The sequence below is a fragment of the Mustelus asterias genome, chromosome 19 (assembly GCF_964213995.1).
Source record: "Mustelus asterias chromosome 19, sMusAst1.hap1.1, whole genome shotgun sequence".
In the NCBI taxonomy this organism is placed as follows: Eukaryota; Metazoa; Chordata; class Chondrichthyes; order Carcharhiniformes; family Triakidae; genus Mustelus; species Mustelus asterias.
The window spans coordinates 76,762,923-76,776,126 of NC_135819.1; the positions used below are offsets into that span (position 1 = coordinate 76,762,923).

The 13,204-nt window shown below is 41.8% G+C and overlaps 1 protein-coding gene across 1 annotated transcript in view; it reads right to left on the bottom strand.

Moving 5' to 3' along the window:
• Positions 1-13,204, bottom strand: part of itih2 (inter-alpha-trypsin inhibitor heavy chain 2) — a 73,372-nt gene that overhangs the window by 35,527 nt on the left and 24,641 nt on the right. The window contains exons 10-12 of the mRNA XM_078234767.1: positions 7,193-7,374; positions 5,566-5,748; positions 19-158 (exon numbers count right to left, since the gene is read on the bottom strand). Of these exons, the coding sequence (XP_078090893.1) occupies positions 19-158; positions 5,566-5,748; positions 7,193-7,374 (505 nt within the window). The remainder of the gene's footprint in view (positions 1-18; positions 159-5,565; positions 5,749-7,192; positions 7,375-13,204) is intronic.

The window sequence follows — 13,204 nt, forward strand, 5'->3', positions numbered from 1 at the left end:
TTGACCGAGAATACTAACCTCTCGGCTAACAGCTGGTTAATTGTAAGATAGGCCCAAAGTTGCTTTGTAAACTCGGGAAGAACATATTTCTGCTTAGCCAGAATCTTGCTGAGCTCGTCCGTTGGAGAGTCTACTTCAAACACGAGGTCATCATTTGCCTGAGAAAGAGCAGAAAATGTAAAGAATATGTCAGTGTTTCACATCAATGCATTATATTAATCTTGTTACATGTTAATAATCCGGAATTGCCCTGGAATGAACTCTGGTGGACTTTTACCAGCAATGTCTGCTCACATCACAAGAATGAAACATTTTCTGTTGATGCTCCTGAGATGTTTTTACTGCCTTTGTGCTGTCATGTGCACTATCTTCAATTTGCTGTGCTGTACCCTGATTAAATTATCTATTCCAGTGCAAAAGATGAAAAATAAAACCAAACCTTTAAATCTAGCTAGCAGTGTGATTACCAGATGATATATTTGTGATTAGGTTTCTCTGATCAAAAAAAATCAGGCACATTGGGACGAAATAGAAACAATCTTTATTTGCAGCTTCCCTTCCCCAAAACATGTGAAAAACACAGAAAGAAAGAGCTACTTGGAAAGCAGTGCAGTAAACAGAAACATATCTGAAAAGACTTCTTCACATGTTCAATTGAAATTTCTTTGCTAGTTAAAATAAAATCATTGCTAACTTGCTTTTAACATTGAAATCACTGTATTAAACTAAATTTCATATAAATAGCTTGGATTCAGAAACTCAATACATAGTGTTCAAATATTCACATGCAGTCCCGAATATTTATCACAGGTACATTCACGTGTACACAATTTGCCTGCGATATGTGATAGATGGTATAACATGCTAACACTATTATTGTGAACAAAGAACAAAGAAAATTACAGCACAGGAACAGGCCCTTCAGCCCTCCAAACCTGCACCGACCATGCTGCCTGACTGAACTAAAACCCCCAACCCTTCCGGGGACCGTATCCCTCTATTCCCACCCTTTTCATTTATCTGTCAAGTGCTCTACAATATGTTCCTTCTGCGTTGTGACTCTTTTCCCAGTTGTTTCCAGTTTCATTACTTCCTGTAGCTTTATGTAAGCTGCAGCTGGTGCCTTGTCCAGAGTTTCCCAAGCTGAGGGTCATGCCAGTGTGGTTGTGGAATGAGCTACTGGGGTCACTAGCCCAAGACAGTCCCAGGACTGGCTGCGAGGCCCTTAAAAAGTACATGATTTTTTTTTGCCAGTGGCCATAGCCCAATCCAGTGAGGTCTGAGGCCTATTTTTCTGCAACATGGTAGGTGTCTGAGTTGTTTTTGTGTCTGTATCGCTGATACTTAAACCTCCACCAGACTCAACAACCCTCCTCCTCCACCACCAATTTTCATTGTGGGGTCACACCAAGCGTGAAGCAACAAAATGGAGACACAGTGGAGAAAAGTTTCAGAAGTACTGACTTAGTCCAAACTCTAGTTCCACAGAGCGAATTAGAAGGATTTAAGTAGACGTAAGTGAACTGAACATTAATGAGTTTTGTTATTTACTTATGGCTTTCTTGCATTAAGTGCACCGGAACAAATGCAAACTAATGAATTAACACAACCATTTCTGCTCAAGACAAACAGCAACTTTGAAATTGAGCCAAATGCAAGCCAATGTAATGGACTGCCAAAAGTAGATACTTTAAGTTTTGGTGTTTGTAATACCTGAGGTGAGCAGTTCTGAAAATATAGAATCATAGAATTCCTACAGTGCAGAAAGAAGCCATTGGGCCCATCGAGCCTGCACTAACTCTCTGACAAGTGTATCTTACCCTATTCCCATAACCCCATGTATTTGCGCCACTAATCCCTGTAACCTACACATCTTGGGACACTAAGGGGCAATTTAACCTAATCTACATATCTTTGGACTGTGGGAGGAAACCGGAGCACCCGGAGGGAACCCACACAGACAAGGGGGAAACGTGCAAACTCCACACAGTGACCCAAGGCCAGAATTGAATCCAGGTCCCTGGCACTGTGAGGCAGCAGTACTAACCACTGTGCCACTGTGCGTCAATTCATAGCAGCATGGCCAGTATCAATTGATAAAATGTGTAAATTGGCAGAGCAATACCAGATTAAACTCATTTAAACACAAAATACCACTCACCCCGTAGTTAAAATAGTGAAGAACAAAACTGAAAGGGACTGTGGCATTTTAGTAGACGCAGTGGCTAATATGTTGAACTAGTTCACACCAGCAATCACGAAAGCTAATAGAATGGTGAATTACAAAGCCAGCACCATAGAATACAAGCCAGAGGAAGTCATGACTAAGCAGTATAGTTCTCTGATCAGGATGCACCTTGAACATTGCGCTTAAAAGTTAGAGAGGGTATGGAGAACAGCTAAAAATGCTGATCCCTCTGTCAAAGAGCTGAAATGTAAGGAATGTCTTTAGAGACTTGGGCTTACCAGACATTTGAGAAATGATCTTGTGAAGATATGTAAGATTTGGGAATGACAAAAATAAATCTAGACTATCATCTTAAATTAAATGGTAAGAATAGGTTAAAGAGATGTAAGCAAGAGGAAGTTAAAGACTGATGTCAATAAATTGTTCTTTAATTTTATCAGACACATCATGAATTATGGCACAAGTGTTATTAATATGAAGTGATTTGGTTGCTGACTGATACAAGTCTATGAACAATATTCCTCTGCTCATCCCGCATTCTTAATTATTTGGTGTCTTCTGTAAATTTACATATCCCACTTACAAAATAAGATATTCAAAATGATACATTTGGTAGGTTATTGCTATTAAACCTTATTTTTCAGACCTACACTATTCAAATTATATTCACTTTGTTTCCTATCACCTGACTCATTAATAATCCAATTTACAACTCCACGATGGATCATACAAATATCCATTTTCTCTGAAATTTTTTGTTGAAATTTGAATTGTTAGTTTAAACAGCTTCTCAAGTTTAAGTCGAATTATTGCTGAAAATCTCAGACAATAATCTAGATGATTAAACAACTAAAAAAGTTCAGACCTATTCTGCTTGCACTCCAGATTTATACCCACCACACCTACAGGTAGTATGTACTCTAAGGTTACTGTATAAATTTATGACTTCTCACCATTTCCTGTTGCCTTTTGCCAAGTATCTTGGTCTTTACCAACTTTTCTCATTTAGTTCATATTTAGTCATAATGATACATGGAAACAAACCCTTCAGCCCAACTCATCCATATCGACCAGGATTCCTAAACTGAACTAGTCCCATTTGCCTGCTCTTGGTCCATATCCCTCTAAACTCTGAAAAATGGCAAATGGAGTTTAACCCTGATAAATGTGAGGTGATTCATTTTGGTAGGACTAATTTAAATGTGGATTACAGGGTCAAAGGTAGGGTTCTGAAGACTGTGGAGGAACAGAGAGATCTTGGGGTCCATATCCACAGATCTCTAAAGGTTGCCACTCAAGTGGATAGAGCTGTGAAGAAGGCCTACAGTGTGTTAGCTTTTATTAACAGGGGGTTGGAGTTTAAGAGCCGTGGGGTTATGCTGCAACTGTACAGGACCTTGGTGAGACCACATTTGGAATATTGTGTGCAGTTCTGGTCACCTCACTATAAGAAGGATGTGGAAGGGCTGGAAAGAGTGCAGAGGAGATTTACCAGGATGCTGCCTGGTTTGGTGGGTAGGTCTTATGAGGAAAGGTTGAGGGAGCTAGGGCTGTTCTCTCTGGAGCGGAGGAGGCTCGGGTGGATGGAGCTATTACAAGGGGGCACAACTATAGGGTTCGTGGTGGGAGATACAGGAAGGATATCAGAGGTAGGTTCTTTACGCAGAGAGTGGTTGGGGTGTGGAATGGACTGCCTGCAGTGATAGTGGAGTCAGACACTTTAGGAACATTTAAGCGGTTATTGGATAGGCACATGGAGCACACCAGGATGATAGGGAGTGGGATAGCTTGATCTTGGTTTCAGATAAAGCTCGGCACAACATCGTGGGCCGAAGGGCCTGTTCTGTGCTGTACTGTTCTATAAACCTTTCCCATCCATGTACCTGTCCAAATGTCTTTTAAATGTTGTAATTGTACCCACCTCTATTACCTCCTCTGGCAGCTCATTCCATACATGCACCACACTCTGTGTGGAAAAGTTGTCCCTCAGGTCCCTTTTAAATCTTTCCCCTCTCACCTTAAACCTATGCCCTCGAGTTTTGGACCCCCATTACCCTGGGAAAAAGACCTTGACTATTCACCTTATCTATGTCCCTCATGATTTTATAAACTTCTATAAGGTCACCCTCTTCCGCCGGTGGCATGGTAGCACACTGGTTAGCACTGCTACTTCACAGTGCCAGGGACCTGGGTTCGATTCCCGGCTTGGGTCACTGTCTGTGTGGAATCTGCAAGTTCTCCATGTGTCTGCATGGGTTTCCTCCGGGTGCTCCGGTTTCCTCCCAGTCTGAAAGACGTGCTGGTTAGGTGCATTGACTCGAACAGGCGCCAGAGTGTGGCGACTAGGGGAATTTGACAGTAACTTCATTGCAGTGTTAATGTAAGCCTTACTCGTCACTAATAAATAAACTTTACATCCCAGGGAAAAAAGTCCCAGCCTATCCAGTCTCTCTTATAATTCAAACCTTCCAGTCCCAGTTATACCTTTTAGGTTCAAACACTTAGGTGACTTATGTTGGTATTTTATGCAGTACAGTGGAAGTATTTCACTGCTAGTGGTGCTATCATTTGGATGAACAAAGAACAAAGAACAGTACAGCACAGGAACAGGCCCTTCGGCCCTCCAAGCCTGCGCCAATCAGGATGCCTGCCTAAACTAAAACCGTATCCAATTACGGAGTCCGTATCCTTCCATTCTCGGCCTATTCATGTATTCGTCTGGTTGCCCCTTAAATACTGCTTTCGTACCTGAGATGATAAACCAAGTTCCTGTCTCCTGTTCAAGTTAATATGGAGGTACTGGTCACCGAAGAACAAAGAGTTAATCTAGTGCCCTGACTACATAGTGACAATTGCTGAACTCCAAAATGTAATTCATTGTAAAGCACTTTGGCTGTTTTAACAATGCTAACAAATGCAAGCTTAAATTCCTTTCATCTTCTTCCCGCATCCTTTCCTAATTTCTCACTCCCTTTCCTCATTTCTTGTCGTTTGTCCATTGTTTCTCACCTTCCTTCTGTCACTTACTCATTCCCATCTTCTCTCTCCTTCTTGTTTTCTCTTAACATCTTCATCCCACCCTTAGCTCTTTATGTTGACTTTTCATTTTATCCTTGTCAGCGCACAGGTGAGAAATGAACTAGTGTTAAGAATTAGCCATGGGGCTAGTGAACCTATTGTTACTGTGTCCTTATTGTGTAGGAGCTTTAACACACTGCAACTCACTAAAAAACATTTATGTGAAGTGAAATATAATCTCTACTGGAAATTTTGGGCTAAACATGCAACAAGTAATTGTTATAATTGCAAGAACTAGTTTATATTTATCAAGTTTCAAACAGTTGTGCTAAGATCAATGTGTTGCTGTGTGCACTTACTGAAGATGCTGTCACCAGGCATTTTATAGTTGAAGGTTCCTTCTTCGCTAATTTTCCTGCTACTATTAGCTCAGAACCGCTGAAATATTTGTCAAATCTCTCCTGTGTCACATCTGTCACATCGTCGCCATAGTGTATGTCGATCTTTCTCAACAATGGAGTGGCCACTTCTTCATAGAAATCCTGTCATTCACAATTAGAACCACAGTCTGGTAACTAAATTGGACTTGAACCTTTCAACACATCAACACGGTGATATCATCCGAAATGAATTGTGCCAGAAGGGAATTCTTCAGGAATAGTAGTGCCCAAGTTGCCGTATTAGTAGGAAGACTGGAAAATCGAGTGACAGATACTCCAATGTACATCCCCATGGAGTGGTAAGATGGTAGGGGGTGTAAGCCACCCCTTTGCTTAGTTAGAGGTGCACTTATGCTGTCAAGTGTTGACCTTGCATTTGTCCCTCCACAGAGATTATTAGAAGTGGACAACCTCCCAGCATATCCAGGCGGATTATTTTTTGTTTCTTTATTCTTTCATGGAATGTGAGAGTTACTGGCAAGGCAAGCATTTGTTGCCCATCCCTAATTGCCCTCAAACTGAGTGCAGTTCAGAGTCAACTACATTGCTATGTGTCTGGAGTCACATGTAGGCCAGACTAGGTAAGGACATCAGATTTCCTTCCCTAAAGGACATCAGTGAACCAGATGGGTTTTTACAACAATCGACAATGGTTTCATAGTCACCATTAGACTTTTAATTCCAGATGTTTATTGAATTCAAATTTCACTATCTGCCTTGGTGGGATTCGAACCTGGGTTCCCAGAGCATTACCCTGGGTCTCTGGATTGCTAGTCCAGTGACAATACTGCTACACCACTGCTTCCCCTATTTGGATTTGGAGCGGATTAGACAGGGAGACCATGAACGAATCCTAAAAACAAAATAACCTCGAAATAGGGTGCAACTTTGAGGTGCAAAAATAGAAACACCAGTAAAGGAGTGGACAAACTAATGAAACACATTTTGAAAAGAAAGTAGATCAGACTAAAAAAAATCCAATTTTCACTTCGATAAAAGCAAATTAGTGCTTGGATGTTGGAATCTAACAAAAACAGAAAATGCAGGAAAATCTCAGCAGGTCTGACAGCATCTGTGGAGAGAGAATAGAGCCAACATTTCGAGTCTGAATGACCAACGATGAAGGGTCATCCTGACTTGAAATGTTTGCTCTGTTCTCTCTCCACAGATGCTGTCAAACCGGCTGAGATTTTCCAGCATTTTCTGTTTTTGTTTCAAATTCATTTGATGCTTGCCAATATAAATCTGTAAAAGTTATATGTAGTGAAATTATGATTCTTACCATCAATTTGCCCAAGAGAAATGTATCCCATGCTATCATGAGTATATTTTTTTGACTAATTAGGGATAATGAATCTGTCACAGTACATCTTAAAGTTAACTGTAACATCAACCCTTTCACCACCAAGAAATAAGTGTTGGGGGAAAGAATTGGATTTACTGTCCACAGCTGAACTGACACAGAAAACAGAAGCAATGGGAATTAAAAGAAAAGGAAAATCAGAAGTAGAAGAGCCTTCACTGATTGTTATTAGTAATGGATTACCGTCAGCTGACTGGACGCATTGACATTTGCATGAATGCGGCGAGCGATTCCTCGGTTTTCGAGAGCTATCCTTTCCAGAAAATCATAGTCCACGTCAAAACCAATTCCAAGGCAGAAGAGGGAGAAATCTTCCTGCATTTGCCTTCTGACATTCCTTTGTATGTTGCCCAGTTTAATTTCACCTGCATATTAAAGTCAAATTCTAAAGATCTAGACTCCATCTTTGCATTTTTTTAAATATACAAAATGTAGGAATTATTGAACGAAAGAAAATTAAAAATGTAAGATAATATAGGAATTCATCACTTATTAATAGTCATTATTTTTGAACGGAAGAGAAAGACTTACAGCTACATAGCGCCTTTTATTATCTCATCCCATTTGACCTTTGAAGGGTCATCCAGACTTGAAATATTGGCTCTATTCTCTCTCCACCAATAGAATCATAGAACCCTTACAGTACAGAAGGAGGCCATTCGGCCCATCGAGTCTGTACCGACCATAATCCAACCCAGGCCCTATTCCCATAACTCCACATATTTACCCTGCTAATCCCCTTGGCACTAAGTGTTAATTTAGCATGGCCAATCAACCTAATCTGCACATTTTTGGACCATGGGAGGAAACCCACACAGCGAGGGGGACATTGTGCAAATTCTGCACAGACAGTGGCGTGAAGCTGGAATTGAACCTGGGTTCCTGGCACTATGAGGCAGCAGTGCTAACCACTGTGCCACACTGTCAGACCTGCTGAGATTTTCCAGCATTTTCTGTTTTTATTCAAGATACTAGGGTGAATTTGCATAAAACAATATTGGTATATGAATATTCATAGAACCCCTACAGTGCAGAAGCAGGCCATTTAGCCCATCGAGTTTGCACCGACCACAATCCCACCCAGGCCCTACCCTACATATTTACCCGCTAATCCCTCTAATTTACGCATCTCAGGACTCTAAGGGGCAATTTTTAGCATGGCCAATCAACCTAATCCGCACATCTTTGGACTGTGGGAGGAAACCGGAGCACCCGGAAGAAACCCATGCAGACATGAGGAGAACATGCAAACTCCACACAGACAGTGACCTAAGCCAGGAATCAAACCCAGGTCCCTGGAGCTGTGAAGCAGCAGTGCTAACCACTGTGCTACCGTGTCACCCCATTTTATTAACACAGAGACTTATAGGAGCACAGAACTTGGGTATTGCTAAAAAAAAAGAAACTTGTCAAAGCTTTTCACCTTGTACTCATCAGGGCATCATCACTCATCTTGTGAATTTGTCCTGAGTGCAAGATGGAAAGTTTTAAGAGCATATCTCTTTTTCAGCAATTTTAACACATATCTTTGCATGTCAGTAACCGACCCGTACAAATTCACAATATTTACCTATGGGATATTTGCTAGCTGGAATAACATTTTAGACCAAGCTAATTCTTTATTTGGTCCATATTCTCAGTACCTTCTTGTATGGTTGTCAAACATGGGTGACTTACAACTACCAGGAAAAGAAGCTCAGAAATTTCCATCTTCACTGTTTGGCGTGAATTCTGTGTATATCCTGATAGCAGTAAGAGTTTTAACAACACCAGGTTAAAGCCCAACAGGTTTATTTGGTAGCAAATACCATTAGCTTTCGGAGCACTGCCCCTTCGTCAGATGGAGTGGAAATGTGCACAAACAACAATGCACAGTGACATCTGGTAGCTTCATATACAACACCTGTGCCAGAACTTGCCTCTCAAGAATTGGCCTCTTTAACCATCAGCAAATGTGTGCCATGTGAAGACACCCCATCTGAAATGGATTTGTTTGTTGTGTGTCCATCATCAACTCAAGAGGAGGGTGGCATGGTGGCACAGTGGTTAGCACTGCTGCCTCACAGCGCCAGGGGCCCAGGTTCAATTCCGGCCTCGGTTGACTGTCTGTGTGGAGTTTGTACGTTCTCCCCGTGTCTGCGTAGCTTTCCTCCGGGTGTTCCGGTTTCCTCCCACACTCCAAAGATGTGCAGATTAGGTGGATTGGCCATGCTAAAATTTCCCCTCAGTATCAGAGGGATTAACAGGGTAAAAATGTGGTGTTATGGGGATGGGTGGGATTGTTGTCGATGCAGACTCGATGGGCCAAATGGCCTCATTCTGCACGGTAGGGATTCTATGAACAGCATCTTCCCTCCTGCCATCAGACTTTTGAATGGACTTACCTTGCATTAAGTTGATCTTTCTCCACACCCTAGCTATGACTGTAACACTACATTCTCCTTTCCTTCTCTATGAACGGTATGCTTTGTCTGTATGACGCGCAAGAAACAATACTTTTCACTGCATACTAACACATGTGACAATAATAAATCAAATCAAATCTTTCATCAGTGGGAGGATGGCAGCTGTAGAATTATTCTATAGTTGTCAGGATGACAGCAAACCAGGAACCAAAAATTACTGAATCCTTTACTTCATTTACATATTAAAAATAGAAAAATAAATGATTGATACCTACATAGATGATTAAAGGTAAAGGTGGAAACTAAAGCATCATCAGTAATTATCAACATTTGCTTAGAAATGGGGATATTTAAAATCATAATGGAGAAATGACACTTTGAAAAGATAGAAATATAAAAAGCAGTGTAGCTATGAATTTAACATATCATTAAAAAATCTTGTTAAATCTCATTTAACAAGGTGCAACTTTTGGCAAAGATTTTTGTATTAAGCCTAGAAGCAAGTCAGTGAAAGTTCAGTGATTTCCGCTTCATTGTAGGTTGTGGGGATCAGTGCACCCTCGAGATGATGCGAAGACCCTCTGGTAGCAATTTCTGGATTCCCTGTTTAACTGCACACGCGTAGACTCCGGAAGTTGCATGTCAATTTCAGAGAAGCAACAACAGTGATCACGGATAATTTTCCATTCTTCCGACCAGAAAATCTAGGCAAAGCTGAAATTCCAGCAGCATTTCACACTCATCGCTGCTTTGGCACTCAGAAACTCAGCACAGGTTGCTGCCAGGTAAGGGTGGCAATGTGTCTCTGCGAGTGTGGACGGTGGGCAGATTAGTAGCCAGTTTTGTCGCTGCAGTTAATCTTTCCCATGGACAGCCTGGTCTTAGGAACAGGAATAAGCAGCCAGGCAATGAGATGCTGCGAGAAGGTGGAGAGAGCAAGAGAGGCTTTTTGTGTTGTCAGAAAACGCACTGGAGTTGGTGCAGCATTGCGAGTTCTTTAGTTTGTGGCATTAAATGGATAGAGGTTGTAAAGGTTTTGTTTAAAGTTTATTTATTAGTGTCACAAGTAGGCTAACATTAACACTGCAATGAAGTTACTGTGAAAATCCCCTAGTCGCCACACTCTGGCCCCTGTTCGGGTACACTGAGGGAGGATTTAGCATGGCCAACGCACCTAACCAGCACGTCTTTCGGACTGTGGGAGGAAACCAGAGCACCCGGAGGAAACCCACGCAGACATGTGGAGAACATGCAAACGCTGCACAGACAGTGACCCAAGCCAGGAATCAAACCCGGGTCCCTGACGTTGTGAGGCAGCAGTGTTGACCACTGTGCCACCGTGCCACCACGTATTGGTCAGACTAAGCATCTCTTGTCATAACTGTTGCTCTGTAAATTTCATTTTAGTATCAGCGACAAAGGAATTTGTGGATGGAAAATCTTTTCTAGTTATGTTAGGAGTCAGGGGGTGATAAAGGGCATCATAAGGTCACAGCAGTTTCAGGTGATCTCCAAGGTCATGCCTGAGATTTTAAATGGTTACTTTGCAATAGTCTTCACTCCTGCAGATTATACTCAGTTACCACTGAGGCAAAGTGTCTCTGCAAATGCTAAAGTGGATGCAGATGCAACCCTGAAAAGATAAAGGGTCTGAAATTGGATTGAGCTAGTTGTCCCGACAGCATTTACCCGAGGCTGCTCAGAGAATAGGAGCTGTGCTAATTGAGGCCCTTACTCATATATTTAATAGCTGCTGGAGTCTTTAATCATTTCTATTGACTGGAATGAGTTTCACATTGTACCAATATTCAGAAAGGAAAACAAGTCAGGCACAAGAAATAAATTATAGTCCCATTAGCTTAATGATAGTTATAAGAAAGTTGTCTGAAGCAATCATTAAGCGTGCTCTGTAAGAGTACCTTGAACAGGAAGGATTATTAGAGATTGGCAATATGGCTCTGGAATAGAAGGTCATGTCGTAAGAACTTTGATGGAATTATTCAAGGTCATTAGATTGATGGATGTAGGGAGGCCTGCAGACATCGCACATTAGAGCCTTTAAAGAATTTTTGGAAGGTGCCTTTTACAATCTCTGTACATCCCAAAATGCTTTACAGCAAATGATGTGCTTTCAAAGTGTAGCCATGGCTATAATGTTGGAAAAACCGTAGACAATTTTCACACAAGAAAGATCCGCAAGCAACACAGAGATAAATGACCAGCTATGTTTTTAGATGTTTGTTGAGGGATAATTATTGGACACAACACTGGGAGTCATAGAGGTTTACAGCATGGAAACAGGTCTTTCGGCCCAACTTGTCCATGCCGCCCTTTTCTTTTAAACCCCTAAGTTAGTCCCAATTGCTCGCATTTGGCCCATATCCCTCTATACCCATCTTATCCATGTAACTGTCGAAATGCTTTTTAAAAGACAAAATTGTACCCGCCTCTACTACTACCTCTGGCAGCTTGTTCCAGACACTCACCACTCTCTGTGTGAAAAAATTACCCCCCTGGACCCTTTTGTATCTCTCCCCTCTCACCTTAAACCTATGCCCTCTAGTTTTAGACACCCCTACCTTTGGGAAAAGATGTTGACTATCTAACTGATCGATGCCCCTCATTATTTTATAGACCTCTATAAGATCACCCCTAAGTCTCCTACGCTCCGGGGAGAAATGTCCCAGTCTATCCAGCCTCTCCTTATAACACAAACCATCAAGTGCCGGTAGAATCGGGAGAAATTCCCTATTCTTTGAATAGCATCATTGAATATTTTGGGCAGGATTTTACGGCCTCGCTTGTCCCGAAACCGTAAAATCCCGCCCCAGGTTAATGAACCTTCCCATGGTCCACCCTCGTTCCAATTCCAGTGGCGGACGGGGCAGTAAAGTTCTGGCCATTATGTCTGCACAAGGAGACAGGCAGCACCTAATTTTAAGGCCTCATCCCAAAAGATAGCATCTCTTCAGTGCTGTATTGAAGTGCCAATCGATATAACATGTTCATGTCATTGGAGTGGAGCTTAAACCCATTACCTCCTGACGCCAAAGCCAGAACGACGTTACTGATCAATAACTGACTCGTAAGATAGAGGGGCAAATTTTCCTGTTCTGCCCACCACGGGAATCGTAGCGGGCGAGGGACGGACCATTGACCTTGGGTGAGATTTTCCAGTTTCGGGGCGAGCTAGAAAATCCCACCCAGAGGCTTATGAAATTGGAGGGAAAATCTTGGGAATTAGTTTTCTTTTTATTTCTTCTTTCACGGGATTGGGTGTCACAGGCTAGGCCAGCATTTATTGTCCATCCCCAATGCCTTGAGAAGATGATGATGACCCAGATTTCTTTTAGATAGAGGGTCATCATTAATGGTAGTGGTTTCCATGGAGAGAGGATTGCCAGTAGAGTCTTGCAGGGATTCCCATTAGCACCATTGATATTTAGAATCTAAAATAATAATCCGACTAAATATGTTGGGGGAATATTATTCACGAGTTTAATAATGACAATAATGCTTGCGTTAACCTCAGAATCTGGACTGAGAAAGAACAATGGCCATCAGATCTAAATTGGATGCCTAAGTAAGCATGTATCTGGCAGATGGCCTTTAATATCAATAATTGTCATTTACATGAGTAGGGCTAATGCGAAGCATTTTTATACCATGCTTCATGTGTTTGTTGCCATCAGCTTCCCAGAAGGTTGGTTGCCATGGATCTCCATCTGTCTGCTGCCCTGCACTGCCTCATTCTGCAGAAGTCAACTTCATCCAGTCCATTATATCCGCC